The sequence below is a fragment of the Psammomys obesus genome, unplaced genomic scaffold, assembly GCF_907164565.1.
Source record: "Psammomys obesus unplaced genomic scaffold, mPsaObe1.curated_primary_1811, whole genome shotgun sequence".
Lineage (NCBI taxonomy): Eukaryota > Metazoa > Chordata > Mammalia > Rodentia > Muridae > Psammomys > Psammomys obesus.
The window spans coordinates 13,484,542-13,511,367 of NW_026585504.1; the positions used below are offsets into that span (position 1 = coordinate 13,484,542).

General features: G+C 46.2%; 2 protein-coding genes across 3 annotated transcripts; both read right to left on the reverse strand.

The window, feature by feature from the left end:
- Positions 1–465: 465 nt before the first annotated feature.
- CUNH15orf48 (chromosome unknown C15orf48 homolog) lies at positions 466–3,695 on the reverse strand. Of its 2 annotated transcripts, XM_055603648.1 has the most exons (5): positions 3,631–3,695; positions 3,450–3,511; positions 3,200–3,285; positions 2,336–2,396; positions 466–853 (listed from the first exon to the last, which is right to left on the reverse strand). In XM_055603648.1, the coding sequence occupies exons 2-5, from the start codon at positions 3,483–3,485 to the stop codon at positions 785–787; spliced, it is 252 nt and encodes an 83-aa protein (XP_055459623.1). In that variant the 5' UTR covers positions 3,486–3,511; positions 3,631–3,695; the 3' UTR covers positions 466–784. The 2 variants fall into 2 exon arrangements, with proteins under 2 accessions (XP_055459623.1, XP_055459631.1); XM_055603656.1 differs by lacking the exon at positions 3,631–3,695 and having other exon boundaries at positions 3,450–3,624.
- Positions 3,696–7,332: 3,637 nt separating this feature from the next.
- Positions 7,333–19,536, reverse strand: Afg2b (AFG2 AAA ATPase homolog B). Its single transcript, XM_055622893.1, has 8 exons — positions 18,385–19,536; positions 17,372–17,557; positions 14,774–14,932; positions 12,605–12,814; positions 11,642–11,834; positions 10,057–10,187; positions 9,340–9,465; positions 7,333–8,628 (listed from the first exon to the last, which is right to left on the reverse strand). Exons 1-8 carry the CDS (start codon positions 19,534–19,536, stop codon positions 8,464–8,466), a joined length of 2,322 nt encoding a protein of 773 aa, XP_055478868.1. The 3' UTR covers positions 7,333–8,463.
- Positions 19,537–26,826: the final 7,290 nt, after the last annotated feature.

Consider the following 26,826-nt stretch of genomic DNA (forward strand, 5'->3'; position numbering starts at 1 on the left):
ATTTTTAAGGGCAGTCAAGAGACAGTGCTGGGGAGTGGGCAGCAATGCTGGATACAATCAAACCATCACTGTCAAGTCTCTGTTTAGACAGACTCTACAGGATGCTGGCCAGGGCTCCCAGTCTCCCTTCTCCATCCTCCAGGGAGCAGCGGAGTTCCCGCTGGCTTCTGCAGGGCAGATCTCCTGAAAGCCTGGGATCCCTGCTCACCGGCCATCCTCATGCAACTCTCTCACCTGTCTCCACTTCCCCTTTCTCCCGAACTTACCGTGCTCACATCCTTCCAAATTTTGCACTTGTTCTTTGCTTTACTGTGAATGATACATGCTCAAGAAGCTTCTGGGGTAAGTGACCTTGGAAGTAAAACTTAGGAAAATCTGCACTTGACGATGTTTAAAAGATGACGTTTTATGCTTTCAAAATGTGTTTTTTTTTCCCCATAAAAAAGATGTTTTCCATTTGTTAAGTAATTTTTTGAGATTGCAAAAATATTTTATTACAGGTAGTAATCTAATTTATACATGTTTATACATTTTAAGGGATAAATCCATGCATCACAAACATAAATTTTCAAATGTGAAAATTAAAATTTACACCACTGAACACAGAAAACTATTGTCAGACTATGGGTTACCTCCAATTGCTCATGCAGGACCCAAAGAATGTAGGCAAACCCTAAAAATGTAGCAGAAGCATTTCCGCACACTGGCTCCAAACTCTAGTTTGTGCAGAAGTGTTTCCACTAGATTTATAGAGTGTTCTTTGGAAGAACAGGGAGGAGAGCAATCATCGCGTCGCCCTTCGGACTTTCTGCAGCTCCTCAATGGGCTTCCATTGCTGGTTGATGGTAATGAGCTTTGAAAACAAAGTAAGACACTGTGTTAGCCGCAGGCTCTCCGTCCTCGCCCTTCTTTGGGGATCTGTCCATACTCCCGAAGGAAAAATATTACCATAGTAATAAAAGAATCACCTCTCCTTATCTCTGAAACAAGCACAGACTCTCAGACTGGGCCTATTTCTACTACTCTATCCCCTAAAACCCTTGGGTATGTAGATGCCATGGAATCAGGGGGAGCAGACACACACTTATACCCTATTTTCATTAGCAGTTTCAAGAATTTTCCTTCTTTGGTTTGGTTTGGTTTTGGTTTTTGGTTTTGGTCTTGTTTTTGTTTTTTTGAGACAGGGTTTCTCTGTATAGCCTTGGCTGTCCTGGACTCGCTTTGTAGACCAGGCTGGCCTCAAACTTACACAGATCCACCTGCGTCTGCCTCCCTGAGCGCTGGGGTTAGAGGTGTGCACCACTGCGCCTGATTTTAATTTGCTAAGATCGTGTTTGAATGCAAGAGGTACATTCAGTCCTTGTGAGTGGACGTACAATGTTCCTAGCACAGGGCAAGGCACACGGTAGGCTCTTAAAAAAATCCCTTCATTGTAATTGCTTCATGAAGGCACAAATGATTCAATCAGTTCTCAGTCAGACATGCCCGTTGGTCTTCACCAGTGAAAGTTACAAAGATCCTGAGCAGCCCTAGTTGGCTTAAGTGTTATCAGGGGTTTGCTCTGTGTGGCTTTGCTGGCCTCCTAACAGGTGTTCACTCTGAGCCCACCCTTCTAGCTTTAAGAATATTTAAATTACAAAGACTAAAACCTAGGTTAGTGAGATGGCAAGACGGCTCAGTGGGTAAATGTGCTTGCCACCAAGGCTGACAACCTGAATTCGATTGCTGAGAGCCACGTGGTGGGAGAGGAGAACTGATGTCCTCAGTCGTCCTCTGACCTCCACACACGAGCCATGGCACAGGCTTAACCACCCCCTACAAGTAATTAAAAATAAATGCTTAAAAAGTAAAGCCTTTGGAACAGTCTTTTAAAAGTAAATGACAGCTAATTCCACTGGGAAAGAACCCACTCCCATTTTCAGGAACTCTTATTGTTTATCAAACCTTATAGCAGGTAAGTAATATGTAAACAAGGTCATATATTTCGATAATGAAAAAGGTTTATATCTGGGTGCTAAACATGGCCTGGGCACAATGCTAAAAGGCTCTGTAGGTTCGGAGCGCTGTACACCCATTTACAAGGAAGGAATGAACCTCTTGAATTTAAATGCTATCAGGGCAAGGTTTATTATCGTGCCCTTTTCACAGATTCGGGAAGCCAAGGCACCCAGAGTCCTCTCTGCAGAGCAAAGCAAGGACCTGAGCTAGGTCTCTAGAACACTGTTTGCGAGGGACGGGGCGCTGAATGTCATTCTGAAAGGGCAAGGACTGTCATCTGCCTGGCTGAACAAGGTTTGGACTGGATGCCAATCACACATTGTAAATGCAGCGATACCTTTTGGGGTTGAGTAGGATCCACCATTTCCCAAGGTTCTGGGTTTTTATTTCGATCAAGTCTAAAAGTAAAAGAAGATTAGTTAAATGAAGGTCAATTCATCAACGAAGGCCCTGAAAAGACACTGGGTCTATAAACTTTCTGGAGACAGACTCTGTCTCCACACCAGAACTGTCAACTTCAGTCACCTGGTGCTAACAGCTGAAGTTAGAGAAGCAGCCACTGAAAAGGCAGTTTGTTTCGCTCTTTAAGGCTCCCTTCCTCCACAGGGCACGGTGAGAGGTCTGTTTGCTTTGTTGGGCAGGACTAAAAGGCTACTCCCACAAACAGGCAGCAATGGAGGTGAAAGGATAATCAGGAAGAGCTATCAGGGGTTCGGTAAGGGATGGGGGCGGGGCGGAGGGCTAGGCTTGAACGGGGTAGGGCAGGCTCCAGGCACCAGCAGTGACTGTTAGAGTCACTGCGCTCGCTAACCCTGGACAAGGCTTTTTTTAATTTTCCTTCAGCTAAAGCTGAGACTGGAGTTTATTGCAGACAGCTGAATGTATCAACGCCACCACTCAGGGACAGAACTTTCTAACAAGTTGAACTCTTGAAACCTAAAATGATCCTGCGCGGTGGTACTTCAATTTCATAGCTTAAATTTAAAAAGAAATCAGATCTGACTTCACTGCAGGAGAGTAGAAGGTTCAGACACAAGAAACAAAACACTACCGTCAGTCTTTCTGGTACCAGCATTGTTTTCAGTCCCCACTTTGATGCTCTTATTCGCGGGAAAAACCCAGACACTGACAGCATGTGTTTCAGAATCTGGGGGTCGGAGAAAAGCTCCCCAGAAGAGCCACAGGAGGCGGCAATACTTACACCACATCGGTTTTTTTCAAAGCATATAAACCAAAAGAGAGGGCTCCAGTGGCAGCCGCAGATATGAAAAACGCCAGAGGAATGAGCTGAGAGAAAACAAGTGAGAGAGAAATTCAACGGGAAACTGAAATATAACAAAATAGTATAAAAGTTCAAAAGTCTTCCCCATCTTTTCCCTCTCCTCTCTAAAGAAAACAAACAAAAACAACTCTCAGAAGTCAAGATGTACTTATTGCTTTAAAACACTTACTTCCTTATTTTTCATCAGTGTCTGGAAAATGCCCATGATGACTTTAGCGTAGAATTCCAAATCTAGAAGAGGGAAAAATCCAAGATACCGGTCAAAACCATCTTCCCCTGGACCCCGGTACCCAGTCACGGAAGGCCCGGCGAGGGCCCGCTCCGCAGAACTTTCCGGAGAGGAGACGCACCTGGGGCGGCGGCGGCCAGGAGATGTTAACGCCCAGCAGCGAGCCGGCCTTATAAGCAGCCAACCGCTCGCGAAGGGCCGCGTTCTGGTCACGCGGGGACCAGTTCCAGCGCACCGCGCCGAGCCAGCTCACGGGCGCCCCCTACAGGACAACAGCGCAGCGCGGCCGCTGACCGCGGTCCTTAACCTGCGCTCCTCTCTCATGGTCCCCATCCATCACCTTCTGACCCAGTCCTGTGCCTCCAAAAATCTGGGAGGTTCAGGTTCCGGTGTGATGGCCAAGGCCTGGGTGAGAGACGCCCAGCCCTTCTAAAGTGGAGGGGTGGAGGGAGGGCTGAGGAAGGGCAGGGGCCCCAGCGTGGCTGCCCCCTTCACCCTGAGTACCAGGAGAGCTTGCCAGAGGCAGAGCAAATTTGGACAAATTCGACCACGTAAAAGCTCCAAAACGCGACACGTCGCACACACGGAGATTATTTAAAAAATAAATAAATAAATTGTAAAGCTCAGATGAACTCCAACAGTGTCCTGGAAAAAAAAAAAAAAAAAAAAAAAAAAAAAAAAAAAAAAAAAAGCTCCAAGCTAAGGGAAACAAAACAAACTTCCACTGCAAAAGATCCCAAGTGCCCATTGCTGCAGACTCCGACTGTTGGCTTCTGTCTTTGGGTCCCTCCTAACTCAGCAGCTTTGGCTCTCCGTTTCTTTGGAAGCAATTCCGCTAGGCCAGCGGCTGTGCACCAGACGCTGAGATGGATTCCTTGGATGGGGTGGACAGGGGTGTGGTGGGGGCGGGGATGGTCCCTCTTTAGACACAGAGCTGTTCGAGGCTCACAGCTAGGGAGTGTAAAGATGAAGTCGGAAAGGAAGCCTGGCTCCTAACACCAGAACTCTTAGGGCACCCTTCTCTTTAAGTCAAAACAAGGCTTGTTTCTTTACTTAAAAACACACTGAAGGGCTGAAGTTGTATCTTAGTGGGAAAACCCTAGCCTAGCGCGTGCTGATGTGTACAGCCTATGGCAAAGTTGGATGATCCTGCGACGGGGGTCAAATTTCCAGTACAAAACCCCTTTTGCAGTTATGAAACTTTTTTTGGAGTGTATGTGGGGGCCTGGGGGAGCAGCATCTTACTACACCATAGCTGGCCTCAAACTTAAGGTTCTTTCATTCAGCTGATGAAGTGTTGGGATGATAAATGGGCACAACTATAGAGAGCAAAAAAGAGAACATCTTTTAAAAAGTTGTTTTACTAATTCTTTGAGAATCCCATTTAAGGTATGTCGGTCATATTCCCCTCCACCTCCTCCTCCAACTCCTCCGAGATCCACTCCTACCTCCTTACCCTCCCAATTAACTAGTTTTGTGTGTGTGCTTCCCCTCTGACCTGGGGTGTGGGCTCATCCGTTGAAGCATGGCCACCTGCTGAGGGCCACAATCTTAGAGAAAGCCAATTCTCCCTCCCAGGAGTACCATCAGCTGTCCAAGGCTCTCAGTCAAGGGTCCAGGTTCATGGGCTCCCTCCCCTCCCATGCTAAACTGTTGGCTGGTTTGATCCTCAGGTCCTTTGCAGGCAACCAACTCATGCAGCCGTGAGTTCATGAGTGCTGTGATCCTGTCATGTCCAGAAGACACCGCTTAGATCCAGTCCTCCCGCAGCCCCTGGTCCTTATAATCGCCCCCTTACATGGGGATCTTTGAACGCTGGGGGCAGGTGTTATGACATAGATGGCCCGTTTGTGGCCGAGTACTCAAACTGACAATTTAGTGTCTGCGTTTTAGCTGGTTGTGGATTTGGGCACTGGCCGTTATCCACTGCACGAAAAACTCCGCTGAGGTGCTGAGGTCTGGGAGTTGCACTAGTCTACCAGTAGAGAGAGAGAGATGGATTTAACGGGCAGCGATGTCTGTTTCGAATAGATATCATAGTAGGCTCACCCCTGGGGCCTGTGAACCTCCCAGCTCTAGGCTCTTGGCCAGAGTTACAATATCAGACGTGGGTTTCCTTCTGTGGAGAGGGTCTTAAATCCAATCTGTTTTCTAATGATTGGCTAATTCCATAGCCACTACTGCACCTATGGGGGCTGGGGAGCAGGATCTTACTACAACACAGCCCAGGCTGGCCTCACCCATTGGTCATTCTTGTAGTTCACAGATGGGTAAGGCCGTTCATGACCCCCACCCCTGTCCCTCGGCAGCCTACATAGTCCCCTCCATTCAGGACACATCTGGGCACATGTCCATAGGACTCCTTTTTTCTCCTCCAGAGACACGTGGTCAACCATGTTCATAACTGCTCTAGTCACAACAGCCAGCAAATTTACCTTGATAATCACTCAGAATAGGTGCCAGAGAGTGAGAGTTGTTATTCTACTTTTGTACCCAAGCTTTCAGAATAAAACGTTAAATGAATTGAAAAGATATATGTACATTTAGAATGTGCTCATATAACCTGTAAAATGCGATTTTTTTTTTTTAACTTAGAGCAATGACAGATCTAGAAAGCCACTCCTTGTCCTTTTACATTAACTCCCAGGTGTGCTGAGTTCTGGAAGATGTAGGAGTAACCCCTTAGATTCAAGGAATTACAGCAATTTGGGGTGGTTTTTATTTAACAGCTAATCTCACTATCTCACTTAGTAAAGCAAACGCAGCAATGTAAATAGTAAACTATTTGCTCAGTAGTTACAAGTCAGGAAAATGACTAAAGAACTATCATGTCATTTGCTCTTCTGTCTGAGGTTGCTGTGGGCTGAACCATCCAGAGCTTCTCATCACCTAGTTCCTCAGAATATAAACACTTCCCCACAGCCTCAGGGTCACACTAGCTGGAGCACAGATGTCCCCTTCACTCAAGCACTGGGTACTGACATCCACGTGAGGCACCAGGCCACTGCTGTCTGGGAGACTGGGGTGAGAAGCGGGTGTCAGAGCTCCCACTAGGCACTAGCCAGTATCGCTGTACTCTTGCCAGTTCTCTGAGGGAAGCTTTGTCTCCCCAACTTCAATGCCAGACACTTTTAGGGCCTTCCCTAGCTACTGTGACCTGACTTACAGGCACATCAAGCCATGGTTGTTTGGCTCTCACCCTCGGCATGTAAACTTCATCAGCCCTGCCCAGGCCTCATGAGAAAAATAGAACATTCTCATTACTGTTTGAGATTCTTTCTGACCAACCTGGGCAGTGGGCTACGTTGAACCTGTGATCTCATCCTTCAGTGGCTGCTTTACCAGGTTTGACAATGGGACTCCCAGGCATTCTATATGCTCGGATCAACTACTAAGGCTGGAGAGCAGTCTGAGCTCAGCACAGGGGGGAAATACACACTGCCAACTCACCCATGTCTTTGCAGGCCAAGTATTTGTTTTTCACAAAGGTTCTGGCATGAAACGGGAATGGGGTCTGTTTGACCATTGAGAAAGAAGGGGTGGAAGAAGGCAATATGAACAGGGCACATGTGTGTGGGAATGTCATGACAACCAGTTTAGTACACCATAAAACATAACTGAAAATTAAAAATATGGTCTTGGAAGCTGTCCAGAGCGGTCTTTTGATTATGGAAACCGGGTCAGACCCTGCCATCTCCCGGGCATTTCGGTGGCAGGCACGTAGACGCTGCCCTGAGTGAGGGATGGCCGTACACTGCTACAGTCAACAGCGTCTGCGCTACTATTACTATTTTGGGGTTAAAAGAAATCAAGGACTGGAAGGTTCAATACCAAACAGGTTTTTTTAATTCTTAATTGCTTCTATAAAAATACAAACACAGACAAATCTATTGCCTCAAGTTACTTATACTTACAAAAGGGAAAAGATAAGGGTACAACAAAGAAACCAAACAATACGGAATGAAAAGAATGAGCATCACCAACAATGCGGAGAGCCCACGCCTCCAGCCCGAGATACGGAGAATGGAGCCACCCACATTGACAAACACAAACCCTGGGGCTGACCGTTCTACAAAACAAAACAAAACAAAACAAAACAAAAACTGGTCTGTTTTTCAAAGATATTGAGGCCAAGAAACACTGACAACTGTTCCCAAGTTAAAACATGTTGACAACTAAACTCAATGTGTAGATCACCTGACAGAAAAAGATGCCCACACAGGACATAACTGGGACAAAGAGAAATCCACTGAATACATTAAAATACTGTTGACGATGCTAAACTTCCCGAGCTTGTGAGCGACTTGTCGAACCAAGGCAATGTTATTTGTGAGCACGCACACTCAACCCTAGCTATACCGGAGCACTGAGTACAGACAACCACGCACCATATGCTGTTTGAGAGGCATGTATGACAGTGAACTCCCAAGATTTTCTTACCTGGTAGTGCTGTCACTGTCTTGCTGGAAAAACAACACTAATACGTGATGACATCCACAACAGAGCTAATGTCACACTTCTCAGTGTCGTATCCAACACTGAGCGGTGAATGCATGACTGCATTCTAGTCTCAAACAGTTCAGAAAACAATGTGTGTGTGAGCAACCGCATGCAGGGAGGGGGGAAACAAATGAGACAAAATGCTAGAGTGGAGAATCTGGGCCAGGGAAAGCCGAAGTCCCCTCTTCTATCCTGCAACTTTTCTGCCATCGTGACAGACTTCAAAGTCACAAAAAGCGATCAACCAAAAGTAATTACCTAACAAAGTCACAGCCACGCTTTTCATTATGGTGTTTAGAAGTAAGATGGTCCTTATCAGGCCAAGTTTATCAGTCTCTCTGTCTCTCTCTCCCTTCTTCTCTTCCTCCCTCCCTCCATCTCATGAAAGTATGAAGTTGCAACCACAGTCAGGTTCACATCCCAATTCATGTAAAAAACTGATTAAAATAAAAATTTAATGATTTTCCAAGTTGGGAAGTCGTTTCTTAAATAAGTTTTCATAGAAAGTCAGGTCCTTCACACTTAAGGATGGCTTCACGGCCTTGAGTGACCGCACGAAGTGCTCCCGTTTCACTGTGGTGGCTTCCAGTCCGTTTTCTTGCAGAGCCAACAAGGCAGCCTGCAGGGGACAAGCAGCAGGGAACAGTTAATCTGCTTCATATTAAAACTACCAGTAATGACATGTCAACACTACGGTCTGGTGACAAATCCCCAGTCTCACATCAAAGGAGTTCAGTGCCATCAGAAACACTAAGTGAAGGTGACCAAAAATCCACCACAGATCATAACTTCTTGTATCTTAAAAACCTGGCCTTAAATGGGTAAACTTCAGAATAACATACACATTTGGAGTCCACATACAGTTTAAGATGAGAGGAATCTTGACCCCAAGGTAGAAAAATATACACAGCACTGTTCATAAAAGAAAAAAAAAAAAAAAAAAAAAAAAGACATGTTTTATGACCCAGCAATTCTCCTTGTGGCCATGTACATATATGGAAGAAGCAACTCCACACTATTTACGACAGGCAAACTGTTCATGGCAGAATGCAGACACTCAGAGCTCAAAAGCTGCAAAACTCATCTCCAGTGGGCAGAGTGGCTACCTTTGAGGGGCAGCAGGGTCAGGGAGTAGGAGGGGTCCAAGGAAGATTCGGGGATGCCAACAATCTCTTCCTGGCACAAGTGGTGGTTCTAAAAGTGTGGCCACTTCACAGTCCATCAATATTATACCCCTAAGATCAACGCCTTCTTCTCAACGTTACATTCAGTGAAGCTTACAGAAAAAGAAAGACCTGCACAGACTCAGAATACAGCAGTGCACACTCACTTCTTTGCAGAGGTTTCTAAGGTCAGCTCCAGAGAAAAAACAGGTTTCTGCTGCTAGGTTTTCCAGTGAAACATCAGGTCCTACAGGCATGTTGTTTGTACAGACTTTTAAAATAGAAAGCCTACCCTGGAACAAAAGCAAAACCAAAATGTTTATCATCTTCACATTTATGTTCAACGCGGACACGATAAGCACCTTAAGTTCCAGTTTTCTTATCATTATTACAAAGTGTGTGTGGTGTGTGTGGCACGTGGTATATATTGGTGTGTGTTTGTGTATGTGTGCTCTATGTGTATTTGTGGTGTGTGTATTTGTGTGTGGTGTGTGGATAGTGTGTGTGTGTGTGGTATATTAATATTCAAACAATTAAAATCACTCTTGCTTCTGAAAGAGACTGAGTCATCCATGATCCACACAGCAATGATAAAACCAGTGTCATAAAAAACAAGTTTTTTCCTAATAAATTTTGGAGTAGCCGATCATAACCATTTCTCCTTATGAGACAAGATGATTCTTTTGGGAACAGAGAGTGCTATGAAAAGTTTTAGAAACAAATGCATGAACTATCTGATACATTTAGAAACAGACATTTACTTTAAAAAAAAAAAAAAAAACCTCTTTAAAACATGATTTAAAAAAAAGGAAGAAAAAATTAATTGTGAGAGTCCTTCGCCATTTGCCGGTTGCCTGGGTGCCGAGGAAACACGCGGGGTTTACCTGTTGATCGGGAGGGGGCACATAAATCATGGCGTCTAATCTTCCAGGTCGTAGCAGGGCATCATCCAGCACCTCCGGCCTATTTGTTGCCACAACAATCATGACGCTTCGATTGAGAATTTCTTGACACTCTGAGGGAAAGCAGGTGGCACAAGGTACTGTCAACAAACCACTGCTTATTAAAAATCAAGTTAAGTCACGCATGGGAAAGTGCTGTGCCTGAACAGGGACAACCTTCCCTTGGAACCAGGATGCTTGTGCCCCATCCCAGCCACCGTCTTGGTTATCAGGCCACCCCACAGATAACTCGTTAATCAAAAAGCTACCCTGTGTGTCTGAAAGGCTAGTCCTGCTGGGCGTTTCTCCATGTGAGAACTGATGAAAGGCCAATGGAAGAACACCCGGCCGTGCCCAAATCCACCCAGACACTCAACTCTCAACGCTCACTGACTGACAGCGTCAAACGGGCTGCTTGCATGGGCAGAATGCATGACTAATGAGAGACAGGTATTGTTTTACCAACTCTGGCTTCCAATATCCCCAAAGATGGAAATTTACTTTTCAGTCTTCTTTGCAGAGGCAGAAATAATGACAATCAACCTGACCTGTGGTTAGGCAGACCCTGGATGAGAAGCAACATTTGTTCCAGTTTGAGGCAGGGTCCCCTGTACCCTAAGCTGTACCAAAACTCTTTACCCAACAAAACTGACCTTAAAATTCTACTCCCCTGCTCACACCTCCCAAGTCCTGGGCACACCAGCACACCTGGCTTATACGGGACAGAACCCAGGCTTTGTGCATGCCAGACAGTTGCTTTGCCACTGAGCAATCCCCAGCCCAAGGGAGGAAACATTTAAAAGCCAGACAGGGAGAGGCCTAAAAGTCATTGAGTTGAATAAGCCAAGCAGCTCTCCAGTGGTCACCCCTCAAAGCAGCAAGCTTCCCCACAAGCTAACGGGCTGCTGTATACTGAATCCCTACATCCTGAGATCAGGTTGTTGTGGTTCCCTTCTAACCGTAGCATATTTTCGTTCTACTGAGCGGCTAAACCGCTCCTTCTGGTTTTAAAAACATAAAACAAACGAGAATATGATTATAATAAAAAGAAATCAGAAATGGCCTGCTCAGGAAAACAACAAGAAGCCACCCTCTCTGAAGAAGAGGCTCACAGAGGCAGGTGACCCCAAAAGCCACCCTTTACTTGCTTTCAACCACCAAAGTGACCGAAGGGCTAATTTGTTCTGTAATGTCTCACACACACAAAATGAAGATGGGTAAGTCCTTCTTCAGAACATACACACGAGAATAAATTCTCTACTAAGTAAAATATATTTCTCATTCTTAGGAAAAACAAAATTCACATCTAAGATAATTAGAGAACTTTTCCCTTTTCTGCCCAAATTCATAATTTTTATTAGTCCTGTAAAAGTCCCAAGAATTCAAATGGAATCATATAAATCCCTCTGTAATATGAATCCAGCCCAGGAGAAGCAGACGTGCAGAAATGCTTTTTAACCCTGGCCAGCGGTTCTGGGGCACCCTGGCCAGCAAGCAGGGCTCCGTGGTCCCAGCGCCTGGTATTTACCCTGTTGGTTTGATTTACTCCCTCTTCTCTCTACCGTCCTAACTCCCACACCATCGAGTTCATTCAGCAGAGCTGAGAGAACCCGCTCCCGAGCATCACATCCCAAGGTGCCGACTGAGCGAGACCCCAACACTGAGTCAATTTCATCCAAAAACACAAGCGCTGGAGTATTGGCTCTTGCTTGTCGAAATACCTTAGTGAGGGAAGAAAAACATAACGTCACACGCCGCTCCGGTGACTATTTTCACTTTGCTATTTTTAATCGTTAAAACAGAGAAGCGAAGATTCTAAGTGCTTAGGAACTGGGGAATAAATAAATAAAACAAGGGCCAAAGATAGACAGTCGTTTAAAAGATGGTCTTCTCAAAAGATATTTAACAAGCATGGTGTTTCAGAAGCGACAATGCTAACTGTTTTCTTGTAAGGCAGGATTTCATCATGTAGCCCAGGCTGGCCTGAAACTCAGAGATCTGCCTGTCCCTGTCTCCTGAGCATAGAATTAAAGGCATATGCCACCACACCCATCTTGTGACAATGTTTAGCTTTAAAAACCAAGATAAAAAAGGCTGGAGAGACGGCTCAGAGGTTAAGCGTGCTTAACTGCTCTTACAGAGGCCCTGAGTTCAGGTCCTAGTACCCACCCTGGGGGACCCTTAATCTCCTGCAACTCCAACTCTAGGGAACCCAGTACCCTCTTCTGGTCTACGTGAGCACCAGCACGCAGGCGCATACACTCTACACAAACACACACATACGTGATCAGTAAAAATGAACGAGAAAAAATAAAGATATTATCGCAGACTGATAAAAACCTCACTTCTGCCTTACTCAAAATCAGAGAGAGGAAATTTACCAAACAGTAGCAGCAGGTGGAAGGATTACGGGGGAAGAGAGTTCTTGTTTTAAACGTAAATATGTATGATTTTCACGACAGGAAAAGAGAATACTTAAAAATAAACAGACCTGAGACAAGACTTTCTCTGAATCTCCAACAAACGGTGAAAAGAGGTCAGCTCCGCTCACTGACACGAAGGAACAGTGGCAGCTGGTGGCCAGGGCCCTCACCAGGGTGGTTTTAGCACACCCAGGAGGACCGTAGAGGAGAAGGCCCTTTGGCTGTGTCAGACCCATCCTAATGAACTCCTGAGGGAACTTCAGGGGCCACTCAACACACTGTAAGCAAGCAGAGAGACAGAGAGGCGTCAGCGTGCGAGGCACGCCTCCCTCACCTGGCACCGCCCAGAGCCTGCTGAGCTGAAATAGCCTCGGTGGTGCCTCGGGTCCTCACCACAGCCCGGCAACCCTGCTCCCACTCACTTGCTTCATGCGCTTTCACTTGTGTAACCATGCTGGGCCTGGTCACTCTCCCAACATCTCTCTGTGGCTATTCTTTTAAAAATTTTAATTATCTTTCAATTTTTCTGTTTGGGTGCTTTGCCTGCATGTATGTACGAGTACCATGTACATGCCTAGTCCCTGCACAGGTCAGAAGTCACTGGATCCCTTAGAACTGGAGTTATGGATGCCTGTGAGCCGCCATCTGGGTGCGGAGAACTGAACCCGGTCCTCTGCAAGAGCAACAAGAGCTCTTAACTGCTGAGCCATGTCTCCCGCCCCATGTGGCTATCTTACCTCTCCAGCCTCAGCTCAAATGCGCCTGCCCTAAGGACACCCCCGCACAGGGTAGAGGCCTTTCTGCCAGCCGCAGCTGGCACTGACCTCAGCCTTACTTAGTTCATTGACGGTTCATCACTGTTCCTCTTCCACGCTGGTGGGACACTCAGCAGCGTTCATGCCTAAACTCTCAATACCCAGAATAACACCTGCCTAAGGCAGGCGCTCAGCAGAAGTCACTGAACAGTGAGGAAGTCCTGACCACCTCTAGGCTAGACGGCTTCACCATGGTTTTATAGACTCAGAAGCTCAGGCCTAGAAAAGTTAGACTCGGACCTGTCCACCTTACTGCTGGAGAGGTGGCAGGACCAACACGGGCCTCAGGAAAGAAAGAAACCAGTGTAAGGTGGGGAGCTCTGTTCTGGAGGAGAGAGACTTTCATGCTAACAGCCAGGCGGGAACAGGCACTCTGAGGAGAAAGGATGCTACAAAGAGATGCATGAAATAGCGAGCGGAAGCATTGGGGGTGAAATGGAGACAGACCACAATAGCCCTCAAAGTTCTACCTGACCATGCAAAAATTCGTGGAATGCCCTGGAAGGAAACTGAAGGCAGGGGGATCAGTCAAGGAAGATGGCAAGGGCAGCCTGGCCACCCAAACATAAGGAACGGTATCCCACAAAGTTCTGCTGCCGCACTTCTCACAGGGAACCGTTGGCTGACTGCACTCCCGAGACAGGGAATTCGGCGGAGCCCATTAGCTGCACTCCATTTTTTGTTTTGTTTTGTTTCATTTTTTCAAAACAGGATCTCACTCTGTGGCCCTGGCTGCCGGGGAACTCAGAGATCCACCGCCTGTGCCCCCCAAATACTGGGATTAAAGGCGTGCGCCCTACACCTGGCATTAGTGACCCCGCATTTGACAAAGGCTCCCCATAGCTTCAAACCCCAGCACTGTGGGGGGATAGCATAGTGTCTACATATAACCTATATGTCTGTTGTAAATTATCTTTATCGTTTATAATACCTAAATTATGTAGATGACATGTACACAGTTGGCACACTGCATTGTTTAGGGGAAAATAACAACAACAACAAAAAATGTCAGTGCAGACAGTATTTTGTGCAGCTGGTTGAGTCTACAGATTCAACCACGGACAACAAAGGCCAAATGTTCTCATTTACTGTCTCTCGAACTATGGTGGCAAATAAATAGCTGTGACAACCTGCATGTCTCAAAAATTAAAGCATTTACTATCCAGCTCATCACAGGAATTCTGCTGCTCTCTGTGCTATACTATAATAGAGTCTTCAAAGCAAAAAATTTAAAAGAGGATTAAGATGGGGGAAAAACGAAAACTAGTTTTGATGTCTACAGAAGACTCGCTAAATAAAGACTAAACCACATGACCAGGAATTTGGTAGGACGAGAGTCAGAATTTGATAGCAGCATTTTCATTATAGACGCAGAATGCCACTCTGCGATTCTGCAGGGGTAAGCTGATCCATAACTGTTACCTGCTTTAACTTCAGCTTTACATCTTCAAGTCCACCTATCTGTTCCCAGCCAACAGGCTTGACGTCCATCCGTCCAATGGAACTTCGAAATGATGAGGGCTGAATCTTTTTAAAAGCCTCAAGAAAGTCTGTTTCCTCAATCTTGGGGCTGTTTTGGTTCTGAAGAAATATAATCCAAAAAGAAAAACAGAGCCAAAAATTAGGTAGGCCTTTTCTATCGGATACATGCACAACAAACACTTAAAAAAAAAAAATCTTCTTTTGAACTTACAAATCCAATCATCACTACTCTCATGTTCAAGCATCTTAGCCAATCACATCCTCAAAGCAGAAGCACTGAGCTTACGAGTTCAGTTTTAAATTCCGACAGTCACAGCTGTCAACAGATTGTCCCCTAAGGAAGCCATTCCCAGTCCTTCCCCTTCAGTAACAGGAAGCTCTTCTCCCCCCTGGACTCTAACGAACTTTTAAGTTTTCGATGTGACAGAAAGAAATGCTATGCAACACTGTGTTAATTATACATGCACACACACAGTTGACAAGAGAAAATATGATAACGCTAACTTAGCAAAATGTCAAAAATTATTACTTTGGGTAAGAGGGTTTGGTTGAAATTTTCTGTAACTATTTTGCAACTTTCCAATAAATTTTAAATTACTTTAAAATAAAAAAATATATATATTTTTAAAAACCTTAAAAGGAAATGACTTTTAAAGAAACCAAGAACGTATGTTTCCTGGTGTTTTACTGTTTACTGTCCGTATCTTTTCTCTCGCACTGCTGTCTTTAAAAGTTCTTTCCATAGGAGGGAAATGGGCTTAAAGCCTTTCTCCTGGTCTTAGGTTTGCTTTTTTGCCCATCTCCAATGCTCAAATCAATGCTTAATGTCCTCACTGGCTCTCTTTGCTATACTCAAAGCCCATCTCCCCCTAACATTAGGTGTTTACACTATTTTATGACTTTCTTAATCATTCCAGTGAAGCACAATTTTAAAAGTTCCTTATGCTCATTTCCAGTTTACCTGTATTGTTGTTGAATAATTTGCCGTCATATCAAATTCAAAGCATTGGGCTCTCTACAAATTCTCATATTCAACTATTTTATGCATTTATATAAGACCATGAAAGCGGATACTTACGACAGGCCTAGTGTGAATGGTATTACTGAAAGATATTAACAACAGTAATCCCTAACATGATGTTTTGGGCCAAGTTCACTTTCTTCATGCTTTCCTGTCCTACTTAGTGACAGTCATTTGTTTGCTGGGGACACATTCTGACAAAATATTACCTGCTTACTGGGTTCTACTGTTGACAGAAACACTTATAGGCACATAACCATAATTCTTTGTTTTGTTTCTTTGCTTTACTGGCTTACAATATTAGATCCTAGGTACCCAAACACTAATTAATTTTTAGATAATATCAGCCAGCATTTGAAAAATCTACACGCGTATACTCATTTCCCTCTCAACACCCCTGCAGTCATTAAATCCTTTCTCTTTTGTATTTATTAAGCTATGTTTCTAATTCTTCACTCAAGCTACTTCAGAAAAACTTCAGTGGTTGTCTGCCCTGGAACAGACAGAGCCCCTCATCTGTCTTGTGGGAGGAAAAAAAGCAAGAAGAGTCAGTACCTTCCCAGACATCTCTGTCCCTCCTTTCTTCTACTTCCCCTGGGTTGTTTCTAAACTTAGGTAGGGCCCTCCTCATGTGGCAGAGAGATGGCTGCTCTACCTAAGCCAGAGATGCTTCAGATCAAGCCTGGGACTTCAAAGCAGAAGGAATTCTGAATGTGCCTCACTTCCCAGGGACACTCTGGAATGCTCAAGCTTTCCCCATCTATTCTCCCACCTTTACACAAACAAGCTCATTAAAACTCTAAGCCCCTTGGTATCAAATCCATTAAAATGCGTACTCAGAAGTTCATATACCTTCTTCTCACCTTCAGCATTACAATGAAAAGAACGCTAAGGTTAGAAAAGATATAAATTATTTAGATAAAAACAATTTAGGATGCTATGAAGTGGAAATGTCCCAGAATCCTCAGCTGCTGAAATCATTATTTGCTGAAGAGATTTAGAGACTTGGGTTATCATATACTTAATGACTTGGTTTTCAAATTTGTATTATTGTAAAATATTACATTTGAGATAATCCTAAATATTATTAAAGTAATTGTGGATATAAGATTTGAAAATCAACGACAATCTTTAATAAAATTCCAAGTACCCAATTTTTCTTGGATTATGAAAGTTTATTTCTCCCATATATATTTATCAATAATAATAAAAAAATAGTATCTTGACAATGAAAAAATCTTATAGATACCATCGTATTCTAGAAATCAAAGCTAACTTTGGTGAAGTTAATCATCATCAGTGACTAAAATTCTTGCTGTGGTATCGTGGCTATGGAGTATTCGCAAACGTTTCAGAAACACACAGACACACACACACACACACACACACGGAAATGGCTGTGGGGCTACCAACCATGCCGAGGGATGAATGTTCTTAGCACTTTTTTAAACCCCCAAATCAACCTGCCATACTAACAGGAAGATTAACATGGCTGGTCACAGGCCAGCACCTCCTACCTTCTCATTCCTGAGAAGTGCACACATGGCAGCCTCCCTACAAAGGGCTGTGAGGTCAGCACCGACATAGCCAACGGTCATCTCTGCCAGGAGACCCATATCAGTATGACTGGCGATGGGCATCTTTGAAGTAATCGCTCGCAGAATGGCCTCTCTCTGTTTAAGTGTGGGAGCCCCGATGATGACCTACGGGCAAGGCAAAAAGTAGGAAAGTTAACAGCATCCGGCTTGAAATCTTTCCTTCAAAGCATCCTCACAGATAAGTACAGCGACTCGGCAAACCATTCAGGAACTTGTCTCACGAACTTTTAACTCTTTTAGATTCTGAATATAAGAAGGTGCCAACTGTCCAATGGGGCAACAGTTGCTCCACAATGAAACTATATTTCACTGAAAAGGTCTCTGCTGTTTTTTTGAGAACAGACCAAGTCAGGGATCAACAGGCCAGAGAATCTAGGTTCCTGCTCTTTGGAAAAACTGCCAGCTTTTTAACACATGGTGCAAGAGAGAAATCCACTCAAGTCCTCGAAAGAGTCAAGCAGAAAGCATGCAACTGCTATTTTTATGCAGACCCCTACCCCAAATGTTAAATATTATGTAATTACCAACTATTCCTTAGAAATTAAGGGGGAAAAAAAAATCACTTGCGTACCAAAGTTCCTAAGACAAGGCGGCACTGAATACTCAACTTTCTTGACAACTCGGGAAGTCACCTGTAGAACAGGAAGCTGGGATCTTGTCAAGGAATGAATACATGTTTAGGGGCTAGTGCCTGTTTTTCATTTGCCTCTCTTGATTCTTCTCTTACTGATTCTTACTGATTCCAAAGGCTATTTCAACAGGCTTAGTTACCTCCACAAACCTAAGAACGATCCCGCTTCCCAGATAATTTGACTCTGGAATAGTGAGAGCTACAAATCCTGCCTGACCCAGCTGTCCAAAAAAGGGAGCTTCCAGGAACGGGGGGGGGGGGGGGGGAGGTGGGGTGTTTCTAGCCTGCTCTGGCCATTTACCTCTCGGTCAAACCTTCCCGGCCTGCGCAGCGCTGGGTCTAACTCGTCCGGCCGGTTGGTGGCTCCCACAACCACCACCTCTCGGTCTCCGTGGATGCCGTCCAGCAGCGTCAACACCTGGGCCACCACGCGGCCCTCGGGAGCCCGCTGGGAGGTGGCCCTCCGGGGGCAGAGGGCGTCCACTTCGTCCAGAAAGAGGAGGCTGGGGCCGCGGCTGGCCAGCTCCCGGGCGCGCTGGAAGACGCGCCGAACGTTCTCCTCGGTCTCCCCCGGCCGGGAGCCCTGCAGCGCCGGGGCGCTCACCGCCAGCAGCTCGGCGCCCGCCTCGCGCGCCACGGCTCGCACCAGCTGGGTCTTGCCCACCCCCGGGGGTCCTGCCAGGAGCACCCCGCGGGGCACCGCCAGCCCCAGCGCGCTTAGGGCGAGCGGGTAGCGCAGCGGCAGGAGGAGCAGCTCCCGCAGGGAGTCGGCCGTCTCCGACAGCCCCCCGAGGGTCACCTCCCCGGGGGGCTCGACCTGGGGCGGCGGCTTGTCGCCCAGCGTGATGCGGGTGTGCGGCGTGACCCAGCCGGCCGGCTCCGGGTCCGGCGTCCCGCCCACCACGTGCAGCGCCGCCACCGGGCCCGGGACGCCCGGCGCGGTGGCCAGCACGTGTCCCCGCGACACCGGCCGGTGGCGCAGCAGCTCGTGCGCTACCTCCAGCACCGCGGCGGGGCTCGGGGCTCCCGCCTGCGGCCGCAGCTCCGGCCACACCGCCAGGCGCCGCAGGGGAGGACACGGCACCGGCTGCAGGCGGTCCAGACTGAGCCTCCCCGCCGCCCCCGCCGCCGCGGCCCCGGGGCTCGCGCACTGCGGGTCCAGCTGCACAAAGCCGTCCGCCCCGTCGCGCCGCGGCCACGCCGTGCACAGGCAGTAGCCGCCGTCCGCCAACGAGATCCGCAGCGGCGAGCCCAGGCGCACGCCCAGGCTGCGGAGGGCGGCCGGGCCCAAGCGGCAGCGCTGGGTGCCCCGGTCCCGGGGATCCACCGGCAGCAGCTTCAAGAGTTGTCCGTCAGGGCAGGGCCCCGAGTCCGGAGCCATAACTAGGACGAACCACGCCGGGGAGAGCCCGGCGGCGGCTCCGCACGGCTGCCGGATGCTGGCGGCGCGCATGCGCCATGAAGCAACACGCCTCTGATTGACAGTCGAAAAGGCTTATGGGAAACTGCAAAAAGGCTGGGTCTCCGCCGACTTTGCGGACACCGGGTTGCTCATCCCGGAGTCTGGCAGAGGAGCCGATCCGCTCTGACGTCTGACAGGCATCACAGCGACGCCCCACTGGGCCATAAGGGTTTGCATTTTGTAAAAAGACTTCTCAAGGGAGGAAAAAAAAAAAAAAAACAGCTGAAGGTGTAAATAAGAAACTTGCCGAGTTAATAACCACGATACTCACGCCTTATGAAATATTTTACTCTCGCTCCAAAAAGTTCTGAGCGTATAGACGTTGGAAAGAGGACAGGATAGCCGTCTTCCGTGTGTAAAGGCGTGTCTGCGAAAGTTAGCGGTGCACGTGTGGAGAGCTGTGGTGTAGAACTGACCAGGAGACCGGAGGTTTAACGGGGTGGTCTGAAGAGCTTTGCTCTGCATGTTTTGAGCCTGGTGGCGTGAAGGGGACAGCCCGTGGCCATAGCGAGGCCAGCAGAAGTGAGTACACATGAGGAGCCAATTAGAGCTAATGTAAGCTTACAGATGTCTGCATTGAATGAAAACGGGAGAGTACATGTTGCCTGGAGAGGCTGATACAACTCAGGGACAAACCATAAGGTCTTCCTACCTTAGCCGGGAAATACACAGCCTCCCCACTGAAACAGCCACTCCTCTCCTTACGCCACAGATATCAAGAAGGGATTCTGTCCCTAGGCCCTCAACTCTTGCTCACTCATTCTCGGTAGAATTATCTTTCCCAGCCAGTAAGTCCATCCCGCTCCTTTGAGTCGGATCATTTTCAATGTGTCGTTTCGACCATCTGCACATCCGAATTTATCACACCTACAATGACATAGTCTTGTAGGAAACCGTTCTAACCCGGGTGTGATGGTTTGCACCTGTAGCCCAACATCTGGGAGCCTGCATAGGGGTTATCACAATTTCCGGTAGAACTTACTCCGGTTAGTGACGTCTAGGCCAGCCTGACCTACAGATGGGAAAATGTTTCAAATAAGGGAAAAAAAAAAAAAAAGCTTGGAAAGAAAAACATCATATTCTGTGGTCCTTTTGTTTGTTTCCAGGACCCCAAATTTGGCAGTTCTATGAGCACTATTTAGGGCATGAAAGGCATGCCCCACTAGAGGGCGTCCAGAACCAGCAACTGAAGGCCGCAGGCTCTTAGAGAACCTGGTGTTCTCAACTGACGCTTCCACTGAATTTTCCTCGGGTTCATGCCATTTGTATGAACCAGCTGTAGTCGCCTATGTATCGTCTTATTATATTGCCAGGCTATTGTAACAAAATACCATACGCTATTCAACTTATAATAGGCAGTAGCAAATTGCCTTTTTCCCATTTAAAAAAAATTAAATTGTGTGAGTGCACTGTGTATGTGCGTGTGTACGTGTGTGTGCGCGCGCGCGCAGATGTCCACGGGGCATTGGATCTTTCGGAGCTATAGTTATAAATGTCTGTAAGCTCCATGTGGATGTTGGGAATTAAACTTAGGTCCTCCGCAAAAGCATCAATATATACTCTTAACCCACTAGCCATCTCTCCAGCCCCCTTTAGATTTTAGTTATCTTACTTCATGGGTGCGGGTGCTTTGCTTTCATGTACGAAAGTGCATGGCGTGCGTTCAGATATTTACTTCTTACAGTTTTGGAAGCTTAGAAGACAAAGGTGCCCAGGCTGAGTGATTCAAGACCGAGTGAGGACCTACTTTCTACTTCATGTACCTTTTCACTCTTTCCTGAGATAGTAAAAGAAAGGATCTAACCCTCTTGGGTCCCCTTTATAATGCCACCGTCGTGGTTGTTCTTGGTTGTCACCCGTGGGAAGAGGGAACTCGATTGAGCAATTGCCTCAATCAGATTGGCCTATGGGAGCGTCGGTGGGGGCATTTTCTTGATTGGTGATTGATGAGGAGGGCCTAGTCCACTCTGGGCAATGCCTCCCTCAGCAGGTGGCCTTGAACTCTACGGGAGAGGCAGTTGAACAAGCTAGGTAAAGCGAGCCAGTGAGCTGCATTCCTACCTCTAGGTTCCTGCCCTGAGCTCCTATCCTGGCTTCCCTTGGTGACACTCTATAGCCTTGTAAGTCAAATAAGGGCTTCCTTCCCCAAGCTAGATTTGGCCAGTATTGTATCGTAGCAACAAAAAGCAAACTAGGACAGAAAATGGTACCAGAGAATGAGCTGTTACTGTGACGGGCCCAATCATGTGACTTTTGTGCTTTGTGATGTTTTCTGTGAAGAAGCTAAAAAATTTTGGAGCTTTGAACTGCAAAAGCCATTAGGTGCTCAGAGTTTAATGAGCTATTGTGCACACTTGTGTTGTGGATAGAAACATGGTTTTGTCTTAATCCCAGGTGTGGGATGTGGGACAGATTCAGATAGTTCACACACAGCCTCATGTGGGCTCTAAGGGAAGCTCTTTGCCAGCTGCAGATAGTTTAAGTCTGAGGACTCTGGAGAGAAAATAAATGCCAGAGCCCAGAGAGTGTTTGGGGAGTTCTGAGAAAGAACAAGGTGGCTGCTGCTTCCCCACTTCGGCTCCTGTTGCTGTTGATGCAGTGAGACAAGAAGTTGAAGATCTCCTGAGATAAGGACTGGACTGGAACCTGATGACCCTAACCAGCAGGAAGCAGCTAAGAGAATTACGCCCCACTTTTCCACTAACCCTCTATCTCTCCTACCTGGTGTTGGGTGTTAGAAGGGATCGGAGTGGAGTAGGGAGAAAGAAATATAAATAAGAGTTTTTTTAAAAGTATGCCAACACACTTGGAAGGTAATGCTGAAAGAGAAGCAAACAATGGAGGTCTGGCTGTTGATGTTTCAGAAGGAAGACAAGACTTTTCCTCCCAAATTCCAGAAATACATATGTGTACCACCAAGTGTGATGTTTGTGCTGCTCGGAATAGAACCCAGATCTGCTCCATGCATACAAGACTCTGTGCTCTACCAGCTTTGTCTTTGGCCTAAACCCTTCAAGGACAGAAAAGGGGAAGCTTTTCCCTGGTTATTTTGTGCCTACCACAGAACCCCAAACATGTAAGTGTTAAAACAACCAAACAGCAAAAACCCTATTAAATGAATGAATGAGAGAATAGTGACCAGGCTGGACTGGAAACGGGGATTTCATCGAGGAAAGAACTCGGTGCTATCTCATTGACATTCTGTGCCAGGCAAGATGCTAGGAAATGAGATGGAATGACATGCACAGCACACTAATGACCAAGACAGCAGAGTAACAGAAACCACTCGCCCTAGTAAACCTCTTACTCCTGCCGGTTCATTTAAAAACTATCCACACAAATCTAATATCTTCCAGGGAGATTCCCTCGAGTATTTACTTCAACGATCTCTTACCCTGTGGTCTGGTGGCACCCTACATTTGTGTATCTAGTTTAATTCTGTTTGCATTATTAGCCAGTTATGAAAACGGTTTTTCTGCTGTCTTTCCATTGTTGAGTCCCTCTTTTTGATAACTTGGAATGATCTGCTCCCTATTCCAACACTGAAGTAAAATGCTAGGTGCTCAATAATGAAATCTCTTTGTTTCTTCAATGACTAGTGAGTTCACTTAGATTTGTTTGAATTTAGAGAATGCGTTTGATGATTTTCAGGAAATCTGGTTTGGGTATTATACCTAGCTTTATTAGAGCTGAGATTTTCAGTCCATCAAGTGACTTCTGTATTTCTTGGATGCCTAACCGGACTAGTGGTTGACAGCATTATATACAGTCTGGTCCTACAGGCTGAGCAGAAACAAAACAAGCCTAGAGAGAGTGACTGTCTAAAAATGGCTACTTCAAAGTGATTCAGGGGCTCTGTTTCACTAAAGTTTTCTCTGGTGATTTTCAACAGCCCATCCACATAGGAAATGCAGTCTTGAATTTCTGCTTTCTAAGACAATAGTACCAAGCAGAGAAGGGAGAAATGATCCTTTACCGAACTGTTACGCTTTACTGACCAACAAGACCTCTCTGGATAGCGTATGCCTTGAGGGAGAAGAGAGAAAAAGAAGGCCTGTGACTATTTGGCCTTAAAATGAGAGGGTTTCTTTAGGAAGAAGTTGATTTGTTTGTTCTAAAGTAGCAAGATTGAGTACAAAGGGAGGAAGATACAGGTTCTGAGTCGTCAGAAACTGAGCAGATAGGAGACTTCCTTCAGAACAACCACAACACGCCTGTTATCCTCGCTGCTGAATGTCCCGTTTATCCATTGTAGTGAAGGTCACTGTTTTCCTCCCACACCCAGAACTCTGCAGGAGTGGCTATGAATGCCAGAGGCATTTTTCAAGATTTTCTTGGCCCACTTCTTTCTGCGTTGTGACTCCCAGACCTTCCCATCTTTGGAATCCAAGTAAACACAGTATGTTTCAGAAACTGAAAATAGTGCTTGACCTGTTTCAGAGCCACTGGCTTGGCATCTTGGCAAATGTGCTATCTCAAGGAAGAATTCACTCACATCCTCCCATTCTCCGGTGCTCAACCTGAGCCCTTGCTAGCACTGGGCTTCATTCTGGAAGGAGCTGTTCTTGAGAATTCATTCAACCTCTCTAGACAGAATTCTTAGACTCTACAAAATCATTGTGACCATTAAGTGGTATACCATTGTGGTGGCTGTAATAATGAGCACGCACCTTATGAGAACACTCCCAGATAATCTATTGAAATTTCTTTTGAAAAGCTGAAGCCTTATTGGCATGTGACATGAAGCTCTACTCCACAGTGACAGCTGCGCACATTGTCTGTGTGATCCCATTTGGTAGGTAGGTATTTATTTAGCAAACGTTTCTCGACTTCTGTTTAACATGGACTGGGACTAGAGTAACATTATGATAATTACATTTGCACAATACACTTCTATTGGGTAAAAACTGGGTCTACATTAAAACATTTCCTCCTGGAAGGAGAACGTAGGCTCATAAAATTCTGGGAATAAATGAAACATAAGAGGCCCAGTGAGTAAAAATAAAAATCTTAGGAGCCCCTGAAAGAAGAATCACCAGGCTCTTTCCCCAGGCTATAAGAGCAGTAAACAATACTGGCATGAGAAGACCATGTCGTTGGCCAAGCTGCCTGTAAGTAGTGCAGAGAGCTCCAAGGACGCAGCAGCGTTTAGGAGTTGCCATCCATGCTGAGATGTGCTTTTTGTGACGCAGCATCTTTGAGTCATTCATTGCCCTCTAAATAACCCATCACCCATATTCTTGCAAGCAAATAAACAATAACAACAACAACAAAAAAAAAAACCCAATAAACTCACTAGTTCATTATACCAGGCTTGGAGAGAATCATTTCTTAAGTCTGTCTTAGGTGTCCTACCTAGGGTGAATAGACATTTGTTCACCTCTCTTCAGGAAGATTCACGCACCACGATTGGTGAACAAAGACTGTCAGAACCGAAGTCGACCTGGGGAGGAATGCTTGTGTGGCCCCTGCCATGAGCCCTGATGCATGTAGCCGACACAGATCCATGTGGGGGCAAAATGCTCATGGGGTGACCCTGATATGCCTACCTTTCCCTGTGGAATGGGACGTACTGTTGGACGCACACTCAGGAACCAGTGATAGGCCTTATAGCTGGCACCAAAGCATTCGAGAGGCCGTTGTCCTTACAGGAGCTTACAGGGGAAGGCGAGCGCCATAGTGCTGGTTCGTAGTGTGTCCCAACTGAAGAACCAATTCCAAGCCATGTCCCCTGCTTGAGCACTAGGTAGTTCAAGGTTGCCCTACCAAGATGACCAGGGGTAATGTGCAACAGCTGCATAATAGCACCCCAGGAAGCAAGCTATCTCGTGGGGAACAACTGGGGATTGATTAAAGTTGGCTAATTAGGGTGGTGTACTCCATACATGTTGCTCTACCCAACATATATTTGTCTTTCTGACGAAATAATTGGTAGAAGTGTCAAGATATTTTAGTTCTGTATTGTGTTGTATTCTGTATTGTATTGTTCTGTATTGTATTGTTCTGTATTGTATTGTTCTGTATTGTATTGTTCTGTATTGCTCCTGTTTCATGGTAGCGTCCTCTTAGCTGCTTGAGTGCATCTGGCATGTACTTGGAATGGATGTTGGTGGGCCTTTAGTGATCCTACCCAGTCTTTCCTGGAAAAGATTTCGTGGAGACCCCATGAACCATTAAGACCATTTATTGTCTTGCTGTGGGTTTCATGCTAGAACTACGTGGGTGAGTCACTGTTGCTGCACACACTGTGTTCTGACTATAAGACACAGAGAACTCAGATTGGGACATAGGTGGAAGCCTTTTTCCTGCTGGATGATTTTCGTTGTGCTAGAAGACAACATACAAGATGCTGGGGGGAATTGTCACCAAAGTGCTCCTCAGTTATGAATCCCACGTGTTACGGTACCACCTTGTGCCTGCTGGTGCAGCAGGGGCACAACTGTTACAAATGTTGCTAACTGCTTTTGGATTGGACATGAAGCTAGCTCCCTGGGCAGTCATTCATTTATGGCATCGTGACCACAGCCAAAGCCATGGCTGGACGCCGTAGTCCTCAAAGGAAGGCCACTGCTACTGTTTTGTTAAATGTATGTGGAGTCCTTGCTATATTGCCTTCTAAACATTTGTTTCTATAACCGGACATGGCACTACTGCTGTCAGACTCAGATAGTGGGGAGAGACGTCTTTTTGCGATGGGCTGTGAGCTGCAGAGCCTCATAATCAGTCAAGCTCTTGAAGATGGGTGACTGTGACTGTTGCTCTAGCAGTGGCCCAATACTCAGTCATAGGAGGAGATAAATAATCAGCCATCCATATCACTTTCTCCAAGGCTCCGGGGGGGGGGGGGATGTGAAAGAATGGCTGGAAAGAGTGTAAAAGCTAGAGAAAGGGGGGATGTGTTATGTAGCTCTTTCCTATAAAACGAAACATTCCCTCCTAGAGGGAGGAGCAGGGCTCGTGAGTCTCCGGAAGTAAATAGAACATGCAAGTCATAGAAAAGAAATGAAAATCAGAAGGCTCAAGCCTTCTAAAGGCACAAGATTCACAAAGCCCTTCACCAAGGTTATAAAAGCGCTAAACAGTTTCTGGGATGAGAAGGTTCTTCCGCTGGCCTGGAACTCCAAGGATGCAGCTTTTAAGAGTTGTCATCTTTTGGTGATTCAGCTACCACTGAGTGGTCCATGGTCCTATAAGGAACCCCACAGCCATAGTAGTGTAAAGAACCCAATAAACTCACTATTTCACTGTACTAGAGTTTGATGGACTCATTTCTTTGGTCTG

What these genes read in the sequence shown, in the direction of transcription:
- CUNH15orf48 (XM_055603648.1), bottom strand. Translation starts at nt 3,485, where the DNA reads ATGGGCATTTTCCAGACACTGATGAAAAATAAGGAA. An exon ending in CACTGATGAAAAATAAGGAA is followed by an intron (nt 3,286 to 3,449) that starts GTAAGTGTTTTA and finishes GTTTTCTCTCAG; the next exon opens with CTCATTCCTCTGGCGTTTTT. An exon ending in TTGAAAAAAACCGATGTGGT is followed by an intron (nt 2,397 to 3,199) that starts GTAAGTATTGCC and finishes TTTTACTTTTAG; the next exon opens with ACTTGATCGAAATAAAAACC.
- Afg2b (XM_055622893.1), bottom strand. Translation starts at nt 19,536, where the DNA reads ATGCGCGCCGCCAGCATCCGGCAGCCGTGCGGAGCCGCCGCCGGGCTC. An exon ending in CAGAGAAAGTCTTGTCTCAG is followed by an intron (nt 11,835 to 12,604) that starts GTCTGTTTATTT and finishes TCCCTCACTAAG; the next exon opens with GTATTTCGACAAGCAAGAGC. An exon ending in TGCCCCCTCCCGATCAACAG is followed by an intron (nt 9,466 to 10,056) that starts GTAAACCCCGCG and finishes CTTTTGTTCCAG; the next exon opens with GGTAGGCTTTCTATTTTAAA.